The 22,465-nt window shown below is 35.8% G+C and overlaps 1 protein-coding gene across 1 annotated transcript; it reads left to right on the top strand.

Annotated features, from left to right (window-relative positions):
- Positions 1 to 1,801: 1,801 nt before the first annotated feature.
- On the top strand, positions 1,802 to 21,065 carry LOC149821784 (dehydratase family). Its single transcript, XM_089980028.1, has 14 exons — positions 1,802 to 2,428; positions 4,814 to 4,885; positions 5,311 to 5,358; positions 5,717 to 5,871; positions 6,028 to 6,222; positions 6,302 to 6,413; positions 6,526 to 6,595; positions 6,666 to 6,724; positions 6,823 to 6,946; positions 7,053 to 7,123; positions 9,059 to 9,160; positions 19,948 to 20,028; positions 20,543 to 20,701; positions 20,786 to 21,065. The coding sequence occupies exons 1-14, from the start codon at positions 1,874 to 1,876 to the stop codon at positions 20,834 to 20,836; spliced, it is 1,854 nt and encodes a 617-aa protein (XP_089836154.1). The 5' UTR covers positions 1,802 to 1,873; the 3' UTR covers positions 20,837 to 21,065.
- Positions 21,066 to 22,465: the final 1,400 nt, after the last annotated feature.

The raw sequence follows: 22,465 nt of genomic DNA, 5'->3' as shown, positions 1-22,465 counted from the left end.
TCTCTCTCTCTCTCTCTCTCTATATATATATATATATATATATATATATATATATATATATATATATATATATATATATATATATATATATATATATATATATATATGAAAGAGGGTGGTATCGGCTAACCACCTTTTTAGATAATTGTCGTGCTAAACAAGCTTTCAAAAGATTTTCTTCATGTATTACTTAAATCTAATTATAGAGATATGTTCGACGTGGTAGATTTACTAGGAAACAATATTTGGATCATGTTTTTCAATAAAAAACATGATTTTTTAAACCCTCAACATTTAAGAAAATTTTAGACCATGGATTTTGTGAACCTTATAAAAACCTACTTAGATATTAGAATCGGATGATTCAAAAGTAGTTTCCTATAAAATCAAGCGTGTAGAACACATTTGTATGGTTAGATTTAAGGAAAATATGAATAAACACTTCGAAAAACCAGTTAGCTAAGTGGTTAGCAGCTATCACCTTTTCTCTATATCTCTTTATATATAGAGAGAGATGAGTGTATCATATCGAACACCCATCTTGTTTGACATATGCGTTCCAACGTTTATGGATAATACTCTTTGTCATATATATATATAGGAAAACACATTATCGAATGCCAATCCTCGAACGCACGTTGTGCATCCAATTCTACATTTTTTTGCTTTTTTTTTGTCTAAAGACTTTTTTTTTTATGAAAAATGGCATTTTTTCTGCCACTAATCACACAGATCAGTGTTTGATGATGTGGCCTATATATATATATATATTGGTGCTGCCCTGTTAGGCTCCTTAAAAACAATATTTTTTTGTGATTTTTCTCACATCTAACACCATATATGTGATCTATAGGTTTTGTTTAGTGGAAACCAGATTTTGGACCCCCGGAATATGACCTGTACATAAGGTTTTTCGGTGATCCAAAATCAATGGCTACGAAGGCATCAGTTGGGCTCATAAAATCATATTTTTCATTGAAAATACATGATCCAATAGTCTATTCTCACTAAATAAAACTTGCTAAACACATCTAACAGTTCAGATCACTAATAAAACACTTCGAACTATGAAACTAACGGGGCCGAACTAGAAAGGTGGGCCTAATATGTTCAATTCTCATATATAGAGTAATGGGTCCCTGCTAAACCAATTTGGTGCTAAATCCCATGCTAAATGGGTTTTTTAGGTTTTTTTAATTATATTTTTAAATTCTGACCATACAGATGTGATTTATTTACTTGATTTTAGAAGGATCAGCTCTTGAAGAGTTTGATTCCAACACATTGGTGGGTTTTTATGAAGTTCAAAAAATCAACGGTCTAAAATCTTTATAAATTTTTTTAGGCCCCAAACATCATTTTTTTCATCAAAAACACATGATCCAGGTGTGGATTCTTAGTAAATCGATCATGCCCAACACATTTATGGGGCCAGAACAGCATAAAAAGCACCGGAGAAGCCTGAAAAATCCATTTAACATGCAGTTTAGCACCAAATCAGTTTAGCACGGACTCATTACTATATATATATATATATATATATATATATATATATATATATAGAGAGAGAGAGAGAGAGAGAGAGAGAGAGAGAGAGAGACCAAGGTACCCTATTCTTTCGTGTACAGCACCATGCTGGTCAATAAAAAGGTTTTGAGGTTAACTTCTTGAAAACATGTGTACATAATATTCCTCAAACCTTTTTGGCCATCTTGTGTTTACCTGTATCATGTTAAAAAAGCTGCAGGCAGTTTCGTGTAAAACTCTTTAAATTAAACCAAAACTCCTATCACCACTCTCTCTCTCTCATTCCTAAAACCCAACTCAAGTAGCACAAACACCAAGCGCCGCAGCATCAGCAGAGCTAGCGACCATGATTGCAGCAGCTGGAATAGCACCATCATCCCCAGCAACATCCACCACCCACCATCGCCATCACCACCACCACCACCACCATCTCCACACACCCCGCTCCCTATCTCTCCGAGCTTCCTCCTCCTCTCCAGTTGCTCCACCACCACAACAACCACCACCACCATCGTCCCCAGCAGAGAACCTCAACAAATACAGCATCAGAATCACCCAACCTAAGTCCCAGGGCGGCTCTCAGGCCATCCTGTATGGCGTGGGGCTCTCCGACGCCGATATGAGCAAGCCCCAAGTGGGGATTTCGTCCGTTTGGTACGAGGGGAACACTTGCAATATGCATCTGCTCCAGCTCGCGGAAGCCGTGAAGGAAGGGGTTAGGGAAGCGGGGATGGTGGGGTTTAGGTTCAACACCATTGGTGTTAGCGATGCCATCTCTATGGGGACCAGAGGGATGTGTTACAGCCTACAATCGAGAGACCTCATCGCCGATAGCGTCGAGACCGTGATGTCGGCGCAGTGGTATGATGCCAACATCTCAATTCCCGGGTGTGATAAGAATGTAAGGCCTCCCTAGACGCCTTCGTTGATCTTTCCTTTGATTTTTTCATTTTTTTCTTGTGATTGGTTTCTTTTGTTGTTTGAGGGTGGGTTTTGGATGTACCCAATTATCCAAAAAAATGGGATAAGTTCTAATGTGGTTTACTGCATTAATTCAGCTCCCGAGTTATGCCACTTTTCTGGATAAAGGGTGAACCCAGATGCTCCCCTTATAGTGGTTTTAGTTTCTTGTTTTTATAGGATTGCATAGATTATTGGTACTCCCATGTTGTCCTTTAACCTGAAGAATTTTGATTTTTTCTTGTTGAGATTTTATGTATAAGATAAACACATTACTGGGTGCTGTTTATCCTAGAATCTCGAGTATGAGGTGTACAGAAGTCTGGTTATTGTCCAAATGAGTAATTGATGTCATATGGACTTGTTTATAACGATTTCTTTTGGTGCTAGTGAAGAGTTGAGTTTTAATGCAGTATTCTTTATGCATTTAACACAAAGGGTTTTAGTCAAAGATGAGGAGATCAAGGAGAGATGGAAAGATTATTTTGATAAGCTATTTAATGGAAGTCATGCTCAGGATCTTGGAGACCTCCATTTCTTTTCATGAGATGAATCGTGACTTCATGAGCAAGATTCAAAAGAAAGAAATTGTTGAAGAAAATGAAATCAAGAAGGGCAATTGGCCCAGATGATATATCTATCGAGGCTTGGAAATGCTTGGGAGAGAAAGGTTTAGAATGATTGACAAATCTTTTTAATAAGATTTGGCGGACAAATAAGATGCCTAATGAGTGGAGGAAGAGTACTTTGGTGCCTCTATATAAGAATAAGGGTGATATACAAGATTGCATAAACTATCGTGGTATAAAACTCATGAGTCATACTATGAAACTTTGGGAGAGGGTGATTGAGTTTAGGTTGAGGAAGGTTGTCATGATATCGGAGAATCAATTTGGTTTTATGCCTGGAAGATCAGCTATGGAAGCTATACATCTTCTTAGACAACTTATTGAGAGAAATAGAGAGAGGAACAAAGATTTGCATATGGTTTTTATTGATTTGGAGAAGGCATACGATAGAGTACCTAGGGACGTTCTCTGGTGTTTTTTTTGGTTCATATCGCCGACCCCAATTGTTTTGGGATGAAGGCGTAGTTGTTGTTGTTGTATTCTTTATGCATTTAATCGGAAAGAAAAGGAGCTTGTCTTGCGATGTTCTCCAAGTTGTTACACTCGGTGAAGTTCCTACCCGAAGGATGGGTTTTAGATGGTCTTATTTTAAGAATGCCTAGTTCCCTAATTAACAAGTCGTAGCTGCGTTTGGAAATATTGGACAATCTGAAACTACAATTTTATCATGTGCTTACCAAATCAAGTGTCTACAAAAGAAAGGCTAGGATGAAGTTTCTTATTGAACTAATGAGAGGATAAACTTGATTAATCTGATTCTAAAGAAAATTGATGGTGTATTCTGGTAAAGTGGGACAGTGGAAACCCTGATTTCATCTGAACATGGGTAGAATGAGTGCTTCCCTTTGACAGACCCTTGTTTTTAAAATCTCTTTTATCCGATTCATAAAATCTAGTATATTTAAATCTAAAACGTTTGGATTATGTATGCACACACAAACACACATATACGACATCATGTCCTAATTTTGTGAAAATTTTCAAATACGTGTCCTGTTTCTATGTCTGATTCCATGCCCATGTGACAAGGCACCTAACAAAAATCTAACTTTTTGAACAACTAATCATGACCTACTGTATAAAGAAAAGGGGCAATATCTTGGTATGATGGTATGACCACTATTCCACCAACATCGCTATATTTTTTGTGCATCCACAATGAACCCTTGAACTGCTTGAACATGTGCATTCATGAAATTTCTTGTGGTTATTATTTCTGAGAAAGTTAAGGAGTTGAAGGAGTCATCATTTTTGTTGCGCTTTCATTGTACATTTTCTTTTTCAATTGTCATTATGATATTATATATGTGATTTTGTATGTTTATATGGTCAAGTGACATGTTTTCATCAACATATATCACATGGATATGGCTAAAAGGACATGCGACATGCTATTCTTATGTAATTTTTTTGTTAAAGAATAGTATATTAGGTAAATAGGGGACACAACAGAGGAGTAAATTACAGTGCCCTTATGACAGCCTCAAATTGCTTAAATTTTTGAAAATTGTTTGCTGTTGAAGAATGGTGGTTAAGTCAAACGTGAAATTCTACTTTAGCTAGAGACATCAAATGCAACTTTATATATTTATTTCATTTTTGTTTATGTTATGAAATATTTGTTTTTCTATTGAAGTTTGACTATGTGTTCTGGTGAGCTCCTTTACATTCTTTTCTAACATCAATTGGGTTTGTAGATGCCGGGTACAATAATGGCTATGGGACGTCTTAATCGGCCTAGTATCATGATTTATGGTGGAACGATCAAGGTCAGAGACTAATGTTCATTGTTGCATTTTCTTTTGTTACTTTCTGTTTCATTATTAGATATATTTCAGATGACAACCAAACCTCTTTAATGAGTTAAATTACTGAGATTTTCAATGATCATTTTCCACTTTATCCTTTCAATGCTGTCAGTGCTCCATATAGGCCTATTCACTGAATGATTAATCATATGATCACAATGATAGTACCACCTTAGTGTTGGTTTATTGTTTTCCTTGGGCACTATGCATTAAAGATGTGTACTCGTTCTTTTTAATAAAAGGGAAAATGTTATTTACTAAGTGGAGCGAAAAAAAAATCATACTGGAGTATTAACTAGAGGCCTCTACTATTTTGTGTATTATGTAAAACTGTTAGATTGGTGGATATTTTTAGCTGATCTTGTTTCTGCTTGCTGTTTATGCAGCCTGGGCACTTTGGAGGACATACTTATGATATTGTTTCTGCCTTCCAGGTGTGTCATGTTATGTATCTCTACTATATGATATTCACAATCTGAATTGAATTGTTGTTACCAGTCATATTTTCACTAAAGAAAGAAAAGAAAAAGGAAAAAAAATTAGTCGTCTGGAATCACTAGACCCAAAATGACTATTGCTTATCAAGGTTGAAATCTGTGTCATACCGTCATAGGAGCACACTTGGTGGTGATGCTTGGGTAAACCTATTTTCTCAGTGTATAATGCATAGCACTGCAGAACCAGGCTCTATTCCATCATTGTGTGAAAGTGATGATATAAAATTGTAGCTGGCGCTTCAAAGTTCTCCTTGGGTCGTGCAACTTACTGTTCTTTGATTTGCATGTTTGCTAGTGTTATGGTGAATTTGTTAGCGGTTCAATCAATGATGATCAGAGGATGAATGTTGTTCGCAATTCATGCCCTGGTGCAGGAGCTTGTGGTGGCATGTATACAGCCAATACCATGGCATCTGCTATTGAAGCTATGGGCATGACTCTTCCATACAGGTAAACTTCTATTGTAGCACAAGAGGGAAGGACCACTAACTTTATGTTGAGAGCTCTACCATTCTTGAGACATTGTTCTTGCATTTCAGGCATGTTGGTCTGCTTTGGTTTTTTATTTTATTTTTAACAGTGTCTTTGGTTCATTTCATCTGAAAGCTCTTCAACACCAGCTGAAGACCCACTAAAGTTGGAGGAATGCCGTTTAGCTGGTAAATATATTTTGGAGTTGCTAAAAATGGACTTGAAACCAAAAGATATCATAACTCCAAAGTCATTACGCAATGCAATGGTCATTGTTATGGCTCTGGGTGGATCCACCAATGCAGTGCTGCATTTGATTGCCATTGCTAGGTAAGTGTTCCTGTTCACGCATCTGTCTGTCCAGGCGTCTATCAGGTAGAAGTGTCAATGATTTCATTCTTCTCAGCAGGTCTGTTGGCCTGCAGCTGACTCTAGATGATTTCCAGAAAGTTAGTGATAGTGTTCCATTCCTTGCTGATCTCAAACCTAGTGGAAAATATGTCATGGAGGATGTACACAAGGTCTGTTGAGTGTGTGGTTATCCTTTCTGGTGTTTCATATCCTCATTGCTGTTCCTTCTATTCCTGGGAAATATTGATCTTTTGATTGTTTAAAAATCATAATTGGTGACAGATTGGGGGAACACCTGCAGTTATCCGCTACCTCTTGGAGCAAGGGCTTTTGGATGGGGATTGTATAACTGGTGGGTACTTCTTTTATCATGGAGAAAAAGTTCTAGTTTGTCCCTATTAATGTGCTGTTACTTCTTTCAGTAACTGGGAAGACTCTGGCAGAAAATGCAAAGATATTTCCTGCCTTAGCTGATGGTCAGGTATGATGATATTGATTTTTATATGATTATCCTTTTTCTTCATCATTTAGATACAGTGATCAGGATGTCAAGAGTTTGATCTTTGACCTTCTTCTCAGCATATAATAAGACCACTGGAAAATCCTATTAAGGCAACTGGTCACATCCAAATATTGTATGGAAATCTAGCACCAGAGGGTTCTGTAGCAAAAATAACAGGAAAAGAAGGCCTCTACTTCTCAGGTGCTTTATTTAGTATTTACTACATTCTGTTTTTGAGAAAAGCTAATAGAATATAGCTCTTTTGCACGACCTTCACCAAATTCATAAGAATGTGCTGTGCTGTCAGGTCCTGCTCTAATTTTTGAAGGAGAGGAGTCTATGATTGCTGCTATCTCCGAGAATCCTCAAAATTTTAAGGTATTTATTTGGCAGATGCTGTGGTAATTTTTATATTTTTCTGTATATGAGTATATCTTGATTTATTAGTTTTCTTGACCTGTTTATGGGTTTTACAAATCAGTAAGAGTGGCCACTGAATATGTATGAGTTAGATCACTGTAAACAAACTCCATTTCAACAACCCAGTGAGTTTTGAGAAAAAAATGAAAGGCTCAACTGGGAGAGTCTAGATACTAAGACGACTTGAGATGCCTGGTGGCAAATACTGGTAATAATTTCAAAATTTTGTGATGATAGTATCAGATTTGGTCACCGATTTTGATAATATCATGAAGTTTTGTAACTATTGCTGTGTTGCCTATTGATATCTTCAAATATCATGCTTTTATCATTTATTATTTTGAGCTTTTCATTTTTGCTTGAGCCTGCTATTTGTTTATAGTTTTCCTACATGCTTTTCCAATAAAAACCGCTGTGAAAGAATTGAACTAGTGCAATGTGTGAGTTTAACTTTTGTAATTGTGGAGATAGCTAACTGGGATTTTTTTTTTCTTTGGTTCAATGCATTTTATTACACCCAAGTTTTAGATGAACATGTTCTCTAAAAAAATATAAAACAAGAAAAGGAAAAGAGGAGAAGAAAGAGAAAGATAAAGGGAAAAAAAAGAAGAAAAGAATGCCTGAACCTGACATTATATAAAAAAGGCGACAGTTATATATATATATATATATGAGAACTGAACATATTAGGCCCTCTTTTCTCGTTCTGCCCCATTAGGCCCCATAGTTTGAAGTGTTTTATGATAGATCCGAACCGTTAGATGTATTTAGCATGCTCGATTTAGTGGAATCGACTCTTGGATCATGTTTTTTCGATATAAGCCAAAAAAAATCGATGCCTTCATAGCCATTGATTTTGGGGCATCGGAAAAATCTGTATACAGTTCAGATTCCGGTGATCCAAAAGCTGGTTCCCACTAAACAAAACCTATAGATCACATTTATGGTGTTAGAAAAAATACCAAAAACTATGATTTTTGAAGGGCCTAACGGGGCAGAACGAGCGCATTACTCTCTCTCTCTCTCTCTCTCTCTCTCTCTTTCTCTCTCTCTCTATATATATATATAATGAAAACCTACCCAATTGAAACATTTAGCGGATTTTCAGTGTTTTTTGAAATTGACCTTACAGATGTGTTCAGCATGATGGATTTACTAGAAATCAACACTTGGATCATGCATTTTGGATGAAAAAAATGGTATTTAGAGCCTCAAAATTTATGAAATTGTAGGCCATTGATTTTTGAAACCTTATAAAAACGTATCCATGCATGGGAATCAAATGTTCCAAGAACTGATTCCTATAAAAACAAGCGCATACATCACATCTGTAAGGTCAGAATTTCAAAAAAACATCAAAAATCTGATAAATGTTTCTTATTGGGTAGGTTTGGGAGGCTTTCTATTGGGTAGGTTTTCATTATATATACATGGTTTTAGTTTGATTTTTAGAGTTCATCAGAAGTGAGCATTTTTCTCTACAATGTTCAAAGAAATACAGTTCACTTAATATGAATGATGCATATTCAATATGTTAGGTTTATCATATTTGTAAAGAGTGGAATTTGCCCTAGTCCACTTTGAGTCTCTCATATTCACAAGTATCAGGAATAGTTTCTCGATTGTGTGTGAAGCACACAATTTATCAAGTGATGCTTCTCAGTTCCTTGAATATACAGGCAGGCTATTAGTTTCTTATGAAGCAATATTTATTGTGCTCTTTTCTTGTTCATTCATGCTATTTATTTCTTTTGGCATACTTGTGTTATCCTGAATAATGATATTTCACCCTTTATCCAAAATCTGCTCTTATTTTCAGTGTAGTAGCTGCCTGACAGATGTATTGAGTTCATGTACGATACATTAATATCACTTTTGTGCTCATTATCCCAGGGTAAGGTCGTTGTTATTAGAGGAGAAGGACCCAAGGGTGGACCAGGAATGCCTGAAATGCTTACACCAACAAGTGCTATAATGGGTGCTGGTCTAGGAAAGGTAGGTTCATTTCTGTCTTGCCAATTTTGCTGTAGGTTATCTGTGTTAGCTTTGATTGTTTGCATATTTAGAGTTGTTGGTTATTCTAGTCTTCTAGATGTTTAGATGTTTATGACATACAAGATTATCAGAGAGATGTAATGAAATGGTAGGCTCCACGAATGCACTTGAATCTACTCAAAAGGAAGTATCTAAAAGATACTTTAGACAAGACCCATAAAAGGGTATAAATGGAAAAGCATAAAAATAAATAACACTTTATTTATGAGAGCAAAATGCTTAAAAAGCATTTTGAGGAATAATTTACACAAGGGGATGCACCCTATTTATACAAGAGTATTAAGGAGAGCTCATAAGGAGCTCTTCCTTTCTAGCTGTTGGAACTTCCAACAGTTAGAATTCTAGCCGTTGGACTAGTTCCAACAGCTAGAAAGTTGGTCAAGTTCCAACCGGAACTTGATCAAACTAGATGTCTCTAGTTCTAATAGAACTAGATACCAAAAACAAAAAGAAAAATTACAAAAAAACAAAAAAGTATAAATACAAAAATATATAATAATAATATTATAATATTATTATTATTATTATATATGTGCTATTTACATTTTAACACTCCCCTTCAAACTTACAGTACAATGAGCGAAAGTTTGTCTAAGAGGAAGTGAAATCTGGGAGTCGCGAGAGGCTTGGTGAAGAAGTCTGCTAATTGGTATTATGACGTTACATATGGCAGATCAATGGTTTCATGCAAGTACTCCTCTCTAACATAGTGACAATCCATCTCAATGTGTTTGGTGCACTCATGGAAAGTCCGGTTGCTTGCGATGTAGATTGCACTCTTGTTGTTACAATACATTCGTGAGGCCTGTGTTGCTTCAACTCCCATATCAGCGAGCAGTCGCCTGAGCCAAACAACTTCCATTGTGGTGGTTGAGAAACCTTCTGCTGCTTGATATTAGAGATTCACCTAAAAATACACAGAAACCAGTGGTTGAGTGCCTATTATTAGGATCATCTCCCCAGTCAACATCAGTATAAGCAATTAAATCTATTGGTGACGATGTAGACAAGAAGAGTCCTCGTGAGAGAGAACTCTTTAAATATCTAATAATACGTAAAACCGCTCCCATGTAAACAGAAGTGGAAGCATGTTGAAAGAAGTGGGAGCATGTTGAAACTGGCTAGCTGTGTGTACAGTGTAAGAAGATGCAACCTACAATTCGAATCCTCAAATGATTATCACAAAAGATCTTCCACAAGAACCATAAAGGTTCATAAGCAAAGCTCACTCACAAGAATCAATAAGATTCATAAAAACACCGCCCAAGAAAGAATGCAAATATAATTTCATTCAAGTGGGATATAACCCACACAAAAAGATACAATTACAATAGGGTGAGACCCCACATTTATACAAGTAATAAAAAAGAGGGGGAGGGAGAGGGAGTCGTTGGGCTCCCAACGGCTCTATTTAGAGCTGTTGGGAGTCCACCGGCTCTCTTAGTGCTTTATGCTTTTTGACTAAGTCAAAAAAGGCATAAAGCCTATTATATGTCCAAAAAGTAAGAAATGATGCTTTATGCTTTTTGACTTAGTCAAGAAGGCATAAGGCCTATTACATGTCCAAAACTGAAAAAAAAAAGCTAACTAAACTAAAAAAGAAAAGCTAACTAAACTAAAAAGATAAACTAAACTAAACAAAGAAGATTACATATGATAGTGTTATATTACATATGAGATTAGCTATGAGATTACAATTTTAACATGTGTGAACGAGTACATGTATTTTAACACCCCTCATCAAACTTTACGGGAAAATTTATCCCGAAAGTTTGGAAATACAAAAAGAATCTTGGGAAGAAATCAAATTCTTCAAAAGTCTTTAAGGGAAATCTTCATCTTTATGACATCTCAGCAAATTCTTTCAAATATAAGTCTTCAAAAATATCTTTATTGGTGATCATCCCCAAGTACCTTCATTGGTTGAATCCATGATGTATCTAAGGCACTACATCTTAACGATCCTGTATAGAAAGAACAAACCAAAAGAAGACTCCAAGTACACAAGAGAAATATTGTAGCCCAAGAATTGCAAAAAAAATTAACCGCAATATATTGTAAAGCAAGAATAACATGGTTTAAATAGTAATAACTTTTTGAATTATTAAATATTAAGAAAGACAAGAGGCACATCCCTCAAGGATGAGATTAAATCACAATCAACTTATTTTTAGAACATGATCCATTAAGACAAGATAATTACTTATGCATAAAAAACTATTTTTAGAAGAAATAGTGGTCTTCTAAGAGTCGTACTAATCTCTCGAACGAGTGTCTATTAGAGATATTTCAAACAAATCTTATAAAAGGATATACAAAAAGAAAGATCACAATAGACAAGTGAATCTTTAGTTATCCCAAAAAAAAAAGTTTAAGCATTTCAAAAATGTGCACTATGTGAAAATGTCTTTAAGATAATCAAACTTAAACACAATTTGATAAATTCTCTATATTCTTAACGAAAGATATGTGCACTTAGGCACAAGAAATTGCTCACAAAGTAGATCACACATTATATAGTTAAAGCATGTTCAATACCCATAAATCAATAATGAAGAGATAATTAATTTTATCAATAAAAGATGAGTTAATAATGACTCACACATCTTAAAATGAAATATTGGGAGAATACAAAAGCCCACTTAGAAAGCCGAAGAACCACAAGCACTTAATGTGCAAAATACCCAAATTCCCTATAGGATAAATTCCCAAATGTAAAAGTGATTTCCAAATATACATATCAATTATATGAACTTTTATCGATAAATATTTTTCTATGCAAGGAAGAAACAAGTAGTAAGGATTAAAATTTAGAAAGAAATCCCATATGATAAATGGAATGATACATGAAAATCAAGACTAGGTTAAGAATTCTCATAAATATGGAATTTTGCAAATCTCAATAATAATTCAACCTATTACAAGCAATCATCTCATTAGACCTCCAAAACCCACAAATCAAGTGTATAAGCGACTAGAACAAGAATATAAATATAACGCCACTAAAGGGCCAAAAACACAGACGAAGGTGTGGATAAACACCTCTTGTCTACATATAATGATACTTGAAATGAGTGTATCAGCGACTAGAACAAGAGTACAAAAGCCAATCATGGGCTAAAAATCACACATGAAAGTGTGAATAAACATCTCTTGTCTACATATAATGACACTCAAAATCAAGTATGTTCAGCGACTAGAACAAGAGTACAAAGCCACAAATGGACAAAAAGCACACACGAAGGTGCGACTAAACATCTCTTGTCTACCTATAATGATACTTAAAACAAGTGTATCAACTACTAGAGCAAGTGCAAACAACCAACAATGGGCTAAACACACACATAAAGGTGTGTACAAATAATTCTTGTCTACATATGATGACACTTAGATGAGGGGCATAAAAGGAGAGACAATTGAGACAAGAAGGCTTGTAAAAAATATCAATTTTTCAATATATCTAGAAACACTATGGTTTCAAAAGTTAGACATCCATCACAGGTATATATAATTAAGAGCATCCATAATAAAATTAATGGCCAAAGAACAAACGAGTGATACCAGACACTCACAATCAGATATCACATAACATGTCTTTTAGAGTCAAACTACAAGTTGACAATCTAAAAAGACAACACGAGGTGCACATAACTCACCCCAACAAATATTTCTGTAATAATAATAAGGCCAAGAAAATTAATGCATTATATAAAGTTTATGATGGACAATACAAATGCCATAAGAAGGCAATAAGTACTTACGAAAATCATTTTTTAAATAGGTGATTTTATAAAGAGAGCCGATTTGAAAAAGTCAAATCAAAGATCCAATAATGGTAGATAATCAATTTTAGATAAAGTGCACTCATATGCACAACAAAATGCCTTATGACAACAATTTTGCATAAACACGGATTATGCTTAACATAATCAATTCTTCAAAATGAAGTTAAAAAAGTATATTATGAGACAAAAACAACAAGAAATATTAAGCAAATAATGCATATGAAGTTTTTAGAAGGACCTCTTATAACACAATTATTACTAATCATGAATACTTGAAAGATAATCTAACAATTTATATAGAGGCTATGAAATTATGCCAATCGTTTATTCATAATGCAATCTATTTTGTGTGATTATGACACATTTTTAGAGAAAATTGAGTTAACACTATAAAATGTATTCAAGATATCCAAAAATCAAGCTAGAGATGAAAAAAAATCTAGGATCATTCTAAAAAATTATCAATCTAAGAATTAGTTTTGTATTATGAAAAACATCTTAAAGTTATCAATTGTAATGAAATATAAAAAATACTCATTACAAAATATACCACAAGAGAGTTTAACCGAAGCATATGAATAGATAAAAGAAACCATATGAGTGACCAAATGCATACATTCTGATAGAGAGATCAAAAACACTCATGCAAAAATTAAAGCCACATGTGTCATACAAAAGACATGTTTCCAATCAAGTTTAAGTATATATGCAAGTTTAAGCATGTAATGAGTCAAGGAGTTTAAGCATGAACACGCATGTCTATCAAAGATGAAATAAAAATTGTAATTGATGATTATATATATATATATATGTGTGTGTGTGTGTGAAATGCAAGTTCAAACGAGAATATATTTTGTGAAATAAGACATCATTATCAATTTATTTTAAGATAAGAATATGATTGACGAACCATCTAGAATTAATAATTCATGATTATATATATGTATATATATACATATATATATATATATATATATTAGAGTTATTTTCGAAAAAGCTTCGAGATTCAAACATGATACATATATTTTGTTTTCTTAAAACAAGTTCATCGATGATTAAAATACTAAAATTTTCAAAAAACATACATTTTGTTTTTTATTTTAATCATACAATATATATATATATACACACACACAATGATAAAGAACAAGAAGTGTTTTTCTCATGCATAATGCATGGACTAAATACTTGAAAAATGTAAAAATACATGCCAAGTAACTCTAAGGAGAAGAGAGAGAATACAATACAACGATGTTGCACAAGTCCTTTCCAACCAAATCCTCTTGTAGCCGATAGAGACATGATAAAACACCCTTTTGGCAAGTGATGAAACACACCTAGCCAAGTAAGGAAACACTCCTTGCAAGAACAAGGTGATAACACACCTTTGCAAATGAAGCATGGAAATCGAGGCGGAAGCTTTTCAAAATCTAAAAAATTATGTGGCTCTGATACCATGTAAGAAGATGCAACCCACATTCGAATCCTCAAATGATTCTCACAAAAGATCTTCCACAAGAACCATAAAGGTTCATAAGCAAAGCTCACTCACAAGAATCAATAAGATTCATAGAAACACCACCCAAGAAAGAGTGCAAGTATAATTTCATTCAAGTGGGATATAACCCACACAAAAAGATACAATTACAATGGGGTGAGACCCCACATTTATACAAGTAATAAAGAAGAGGGAGAGGGAGTCGTTGGGCTCCCAACGGCTCTATTTAGAGTTGTTGGGAGTCCACTGACTCTCTTAGTGCTTTATGCTTTTTGACTAAGTCAAAAAAGGCATAAAGCCTATTATATGTCCAAAAAGTAAGAAATGATGCTTTATGCTTTTTGACTTAGTCAAAAAGGCATAAAGCCTATTACATGTCCAAAACTGAAAAAGAGAAAAGCTAACTAAACTAAAAAAGAAAAGCTAACTAAACTAAAAAGATAAACTAAACTAAACAAAGAAGATTACATATGATAGTGATATATTACATATGAGATTAGCTATGAGATTACAATTTTAACATGTGTGAACGAGTACATGTATCTTAACATACAACATGTGCTATGTCTGGCCGAGTGATGGAGAGATAGGAAAGTGCTCCAACAAGTTGTCTGAACAGAGTGGGATCATCAAGACGCTCTCCATCATCAATTTTCATTTTAACATTGACCACTTCTGGAGTGTCCACCTTCTTATCATCTGTAATGTCAGACCTGAAAATAATATCAAAAGCAAATTTAGATTGAGATATCAAATACCTACGAGGGGAATAAGCAACTTCTATTCCTAAAATGTATATCAATAATCCTAAATTAGACATTTCAAAATGAGTTTTAAGAAGAGTTTTGATATTGGTAACTCCCTGTTTGTCGCCTCTAGTGATGGTCATATCATCCACATAAAGAAGAATGATGATGATACCTGCATCAGATTGCTTAATAAACAAGGCAGTGCCAATCAAACAAGAATGAAATTAAATATCAGTCATAACATGACTAAATCTGTCATACGAGGCTTTTGGTGCCTGTTTGAGGCCATAAAAGGCCTTCTTAAGATGAAGTGTTTTACCCTTGGGAATAGTAATACCAAGCGAAACTTCCATGTAGACTTTTTAAAAAATACTCCCATTTAAGAAAGCATTTTTGACATCCATTTGAAATATAGGCCATTTTTTGATATAAGCCAAAGCAATTAAAGTTCTAACAGTGGTCATACGTGCCACATGGGCAAAGGTTTCTTCGTAGTCAATGCCATACTCTTGAGTATAACCTTTGGCTACAAGCCGTGCCTTATATTTTTCTAGGGTCCCATCACTTTTGGTTTTGACTTTATAGACCCATCTACAACCTATAGGTTTCTTTTCGAGAGAAAGGTCTTGAATGGACCAAGTGTTGGCCTTCTCTAATGCATCCAATTCTGTTTTCATAGCGTCAACCCATTGTTCATGGTTTTTGGCTTCAGAATAGAGAAAGGTTCAACATAGGATTAGATTAATGCAAGGGCTGCCTTATACGAGTGTGAAAAAGATTTGTAAGAGACAAATTTTTTGGGATGTCGAGAAATTCTAGAAGTCTTATGAGGAGGAACTTCAGAAAACCTTTCTAATGCACATGGTGGGTGTTGCTCTCCAACTCTTCGTCTTAAATATTGCAGACCAACATCCCTACTGGTTTGGTCTTCGCTATCATTTTAAAAAATAATAGGACTTTGATCATTGTCAAAGTTATATTCAAAATCTTCTTCATTGAATTTGAAGTTAAATCGATTAAAAAGGAATATTCAGTAATATCTTTGGATTTTTCACTTTCAAAAGAACTTTCTTTACCTAGAAAAGACACATTTCTTGATACATATAATTTGTCATTTTGAATATCATAGCACCTCATCATATCCTAAAAAGGCACATGGGATTACACGAGGGGAGAATTTATCATTTTTGTTTGTAAATACAAAACATTTGCAACCAAAAACTCTTAATCTAGAGTATTCTGGAGCTAAATCATAAAGTTTTTCAATTAGAGATATATTTTTTAATGAAGAAGATGGCATTCTATTGATGAGATAGGTGGCAGTTAGAGTGGGTTCTGCCCAAAAACCTTTTGGAACTTGACTTGCAATTAGCAAAGTCCGAGTGGTTTCCATAATGTGGCGATGCTTGTGTTCCGCAAGACCATTTTGTTGAGGGGTGTGTGGGCATGATCGTTGATGAGTAATGCCATATAAATTAAGATAATTTTTAAATTCTCCATACATAAATTCTTTCCCTGAATCGGTGCGAAAAATGAAAATATTACTTTGAAATTTGTTTGTGACCATTTTATGAAATATTTGAAAGTGAGCAAAACTTTCGGATTTATGTTTAAGAAAATAAATCCAAGTGTGTCTAGAAAAGTCATCAACAAAGATAACATAATATGCATAACCACCTTTAGAGATAACTGGTGCGGGTCTCCAAACGTCCGAATGTATTAACTCAAGAGGTTTTGTAGAGACAAAGGTTCTATTAGAAAAAGGTAATCTTTTCATTTTACCAAGAATACAGTCTTTACAAGCAAAATTTTCAGATTTACAAAATTTTTCCAAACTTGGGAAGTATTGGATTTTTGATATATGAGGATGGCCAAGTCTTTTGTGTCATAATTCTGTTTCTAATTTCTGAACATTTAAACAGAATACATTCTTTGGTAGTTCCAAAAAGTTCATGTAATATAGTCCTCCTTCTCTATGGCCTTTCCCAATCAGCTTTCTTGACTGACGATCCTGTATCCAACAACCATTAGAAGAGAAGGATATATTACATCCATAATCAGAAATTTGTGAAACAGTTAAAAGATTCAAATTTAATTTTGGGATATATCTAACTTCTGGAATACAAAAGGTTTTGGATTTTTGAAAACTTTCAAAATATCTTATTTCTTTTATTTTAAGAGATGTTTCATCTGCTGTAAAGACTTTTGATATACTTAAGTTATTTTTAAGACATTCGGATAAACATTTAGCATTTGGGGTTAGATGAAATGAAGCACCATAATTTAAGCGCCAAGAGAAGTTACCTGAACCGGATACATATGCAACTGTCGCTCCGGTTGAGGCTTTATGATACCCCTTTGAGAATAGGTTGAAGAATCTTCGTCAGTTGAGCCATGAAAACAGGTGCATCTTGATCTTTTGGCTCGGTTTCAACAGATGCAACCCTCTTTTCGTCTCTCCCTTTTAGCTTCGGACATTGAGGCCTATAGTGCCCCAGTTCATAACAGTGGTGACAAATAACTTTTCTTTTGTCAAACTCACCACTGTGTCTCCCAAAATGAGGCGGCCTATAAGTGGGAGTATGATTCCCTGGTCTAGACACAGCTAGAACTGAATCATCATCAACTTTTGGAGTACTCTTTCTAAGACGATTTTCCTTCATAGTTAGTTCTTCAATAGTATCCACAATAGTAGGGATTTTACCACGATAAAGTAGAGCTGATTTGGTGAATTTAAATTCCGGCCTTAATCCATTCACAAATTGGTAAAAGTGTTTCATATCGAGTTGTTTTTTACGAAGCTCGATATCTTCGGCGCAATGCCATTTTGGCTCTAGAATAACCAACTCTTCCCAAAGTTCGGACAACTCATTATAATATTCACGAATAGTTGTCATTTTGAGTTAATGTCTAAACTTTTTCTTGAAGATTACACACATGGGCAATATCTTTAAGGAAATACATATTTTTGAGGTATTCACATGCCTTATCGGCATGTTCAAATTTAGTGAGGCTAGAACATTTTTTAATGTCTACGCTATTAATAGGCCATGACATTATCTTTGCATGCCCCATCCTCCACTCTTTCCATTTTTTTTTATAAGAGGCTAGAGCCTTAGTCTTCTCCTCTTCCGTTAGAGGGACTTCCTTATCACCCTCCTTTTTGGTGAGAGATAGTTTAGGTTCCGAATCGGAACCATCCACTATTCCCCATAAGCTTTTTCCCCATATGTGGTGCTTCATAATTGAAGCCCACATCACACAATTAGTATCATTCAACTTCATGGATATGGGTATGATGGTGACCTTATCATGGTCATCCATCATTTACAAGGGTGTGAAGAAGATAGTAAGGAGAAAAAAAATAGAGAAAAAGGGAGAAAGTTATACAATACAATGTTGTTGCTCAAGTCCTTTTCTCCAAATGGATCCTCTTGTAGTCGATAGAAGAATGATAAAACACTCTTTTGGCAATGATGAAACACTCATTTGCAAGTGACGAAACACTTTTTGTAACAAGGTAATAACACACCTTTACACAAGAGGCACAGAAATCGAGGCAGAAGTTTTTCAAGATCTAAGAGTTCCGTAGCTCTGATGCCATGTAATGAAATGGTAGGCTCCACGAATGCACTTGAATCTACTCAAAAGGAAGTATCTAAAAGATACTTTAGACAAGACCCGTAAAAGGGTATAAATGGAAAAGCATAAAAATAAATAACACTTTATTTATGAGAGCAAAATGCTTAAAAAGCATTTTGAGGAATAATTTACACAAGTGGATGCACCCCTATTTATACAAGAGTATTAAGGAGAGCTCATAAGGAGCTCTCCCTTTCTAGCTGTTGGAATGCTAGCCGTTGGACTATTTCCAACAGCTAGAAAGTTGGTCAAGTTCCAACTGGAACTTGACCAAACTAGATGTATCTAGTTCTAATAGAACTAGATACCAAAAACAAAAAGGAAAATTACAAAAAAATAAAAAGTATAAATACAAAAATACATAATAATATTTTTATTATATATGTGCTATTTACATTTTAACAAGAGAGAGGTACGGTTCTTGAGGTGATGGCTTTCAGCTTCCTTTTGTGTTTTGCATTACGTGTATGAAAATGTTTTATTTTCCGATTCAGGATATTCAACCTCTCTAAGTATTGAACTAAAGTATGATCCATGAGTTGACTATCCACTCGATTTTGTGCTTGATCCAGGTTGCTTGAAGCCTTGGACCAGTCGCCCCCAATAATCTGGGTTGCTTGTTGTTCAATGATATGTAGTTGAACCCAATCCAGCTTGGTTACATTGGGATCTGATTGTCCAATAATTTACTACTTTCCATCCATAATAAGGCAAACATGCACATTTTACTTGGGAAATATCAAGTCAGCTCATAGTCGGTGCCTCTGCTTAGGAAATGTCAAGCCAGCTTTTAGCTCTCCATAGTTGGTGCTTAAGTTGTGGTCTATGTCTGGGCTTCCCTGTTTTCATCTTAGGCCTTGCTGCCTGAGTTATGAACTTAAAGGACACTAATTATGAGTGTCCTTTTTCTTTGGAAAAAAGAACAAATTTATGAGTGTCCTTTGTTGTAGATTTTTTACATGGTTTATCAAATTATTGCGTTTAAAGAATTCACTCTTATCTAGTGTCCAGTGTCCAGGGGAGTGTATTAACAGCCTTATATAACTTTTGCAGGATGTTGCCTTGTTGACTGATGGGAGGTTTTCAGGAGGTTCACATGGGTTTGTTGTTGGTCATGTATGCCCAGAAGCACAGGTATGCCCTTTTGCTCAATTTTCATCTGTTGGCTGTTGCTGGTGTATCGTTCTGTTTCATTATGTTTTATGTGCCTTTCTTGGGATTATGGCTCCCTTCGTTACCTCAAAGTTCAAGCACTTCACGTTCTCTACAAGGGGGCAGAGGGGATTTTAAAAATTAAAAAGAAAAGTGGTGGTTCACTTCATTTAGCATCCCTGCTAATGCAAGTAATGTTGAGGCTTCCGAGAACGAGACTGCATTGATAGCATCAACAGAACCATGCCGCCCACTCTCTCTCTCATATATATACAGAGAGAGAGAGAGAGAGAGAGACGTACATGTGTGTGTATGCGTGTAGATCATGCACAAGGGCTTCTATGCCTATCTCATACCATGTATTGCACTGTTAGCCATGTGAAATAACTTCAATTATAGCATCCGGCTGATGTCAAAATGATTATAAGTTGAAAGTTGGTGACTTTTGTAAGATTAAATGCTAGCACTCCACTCATTTCACTTTCTCAATTCCCAGGAAGGTGGTCCGATCGCTTTGATAGAAAATGGGGATGCGATAACAATTGACGTGCAGAAGAGAAGAATAGATGTCCATTTGACAGATGAAGAATTGACATTGAGAAAAAAGAAATGGACTGCACCTGCATACAAAGCCAACCGAGGAGTTCTATATAAGGTTTGTATTCTGTAAGTTACGTTACCCATTTGGAAAATTGTTCATCTTTGATATCTTACAAGACCTTTTCAAAATTCCTTTCAGTACATCAAGAACGTGAAGCCTGCATCACGGGGTTGTGTGACAGACGAGTGATTCTCTCGTTTTCCATATGATAACGGAGCACCTGATTGAGGGAGGACGCAAATGAGAATTGCAGCACACTAAGTTCATTTTGGTTAGCATACTGCAAGAATGAGTTTTCCTTTGTTTTTAGGAACATTTTGATGTTTATAAAGAAATTTTGCTCACTTAACAATTTTCCATTAAACCCAGACTTTACTAGATTTAACTTGTTCTGCGATGACTATGGCTTAATGGACCAGTCCTGTAGTTTTTGCAACACTTCTTCTGTGTTCACAACTTCATATGATATATAGGGCACATTTGGAAGTGGAAAATAAAAGTGATACAAAGTGAAAAAACCTGAACAGTTTTTTCAATCCTTCCAAACAAGAGAAAATTTCAACATGAGAGTTTTTCTAAAAAGTACACTTTGATAGTAAACATTCCTTAGGGGGAGGTGGAGGAATGTTTCCTACCAAGAGCAACTCCCCCACCATCCATCACATCTCACCACCACCATCATCAAACTTCGTGCAAGACAGAGAGAGAGATGAACATAGTGGAGGCATGAACCCACGAGCTAAAAATCCCGGCAAACATGCCAGATCAGATCCTCTACAGGGAGGCCCTATTCTATAGGCTGCTGGATCACATCCACACTTCCAGGTGGGGTGCCTTCAACGGCAACCGCATCAAGCTGGCAGCTTCCATGAGCAACCGGGCAGCTGCAGTGGCTCACGGCAGCATGGTTCATGCCTACGACTGGATGATGGTGCAGGTCCCCCGTCTCAACCTGAACTACCAGAGGATCAACGACATGGTGTTCGTGGATGCCTGCCAGGTGGTTGTCTGCACCTGCGAGCAGATCAACAGGGGCAACAACAGGATGGGCATGTTCAATTCGTCGATGGGGAGCTCCTCTTCAAGTTCCAGGTCTGCCACAAGAACCAACCATAGAGCTTCAAGGTGGGGGGCGCTCAGCTTCAGCTGTGACCCCGCACGGATCTTAGCAAGTTGCAGGGGGGGAGCAACAAGTACGTCATACGGGTGTGGGACAGACACACTGGGAAGCAATCGGATTTCTCACTTCCAAACGTGCCCATAATGTCTGGCCGGTTGTGGAATCATATATCACTAAAAAATTTATTCGCCTTCAAAGGGCTCGAAAGGGCACAAGGGGAAGGTAGGTCTGATATTGTCGGCTGTGCTTTTGATCAACTTGTGAAGCCCTGTGTACCATTCATTACAATTCAATTTGTGAGGCCCCCGCAACCATCATGTGCATCTATTCTCAACTTCATATTCAAGTGTAAATGTAAGACTGCTTGCTGCATGTCTCTTTATTCCCCCCTAGGAATGTTTCATTAGCTGTCGGGGAAGTGAATTCTGGTAACAAAAGTCGCTGCTAGATGACTTGAGGGCTTTCCTTATTTGCAAAACCTGTCAACCCTATCAGGCGGACTCTTCATAGACTGACAGCTTCCATGGAAAGTTAACGTATGCTGGAGGGTTTTTTTTCTCACTAAATGCAACTTGATCATGTTGCCAACCAAGCTAAGATACCAGAGTTGTATTGGGTTTTTCCAGCCCAGACAGCACTAGGGATTCACATTATTTATAAGTTTACACGAAATTTTCACATGAAATATGCTGTACTTT

This window comes from Nuphar pumila, chromosome 11, assembly GCF_984573655.1.
Source record: "Nuphar pumila chromosome 11, dmNupPumi1.hap1.1, whole genome shotgun sequence".
Lineage (NCBI taxonomy): Eukaryota > Viridiplantae > Streptophyta > Magnoliopsida > Nymphaeales > Nymphaeaceae > Nuphar > Nuphar pumila.
Note: the sequence above shows the minus strand (reverse complement) of the source record. Positions and strands in the feature narration are given on the sequence as shown.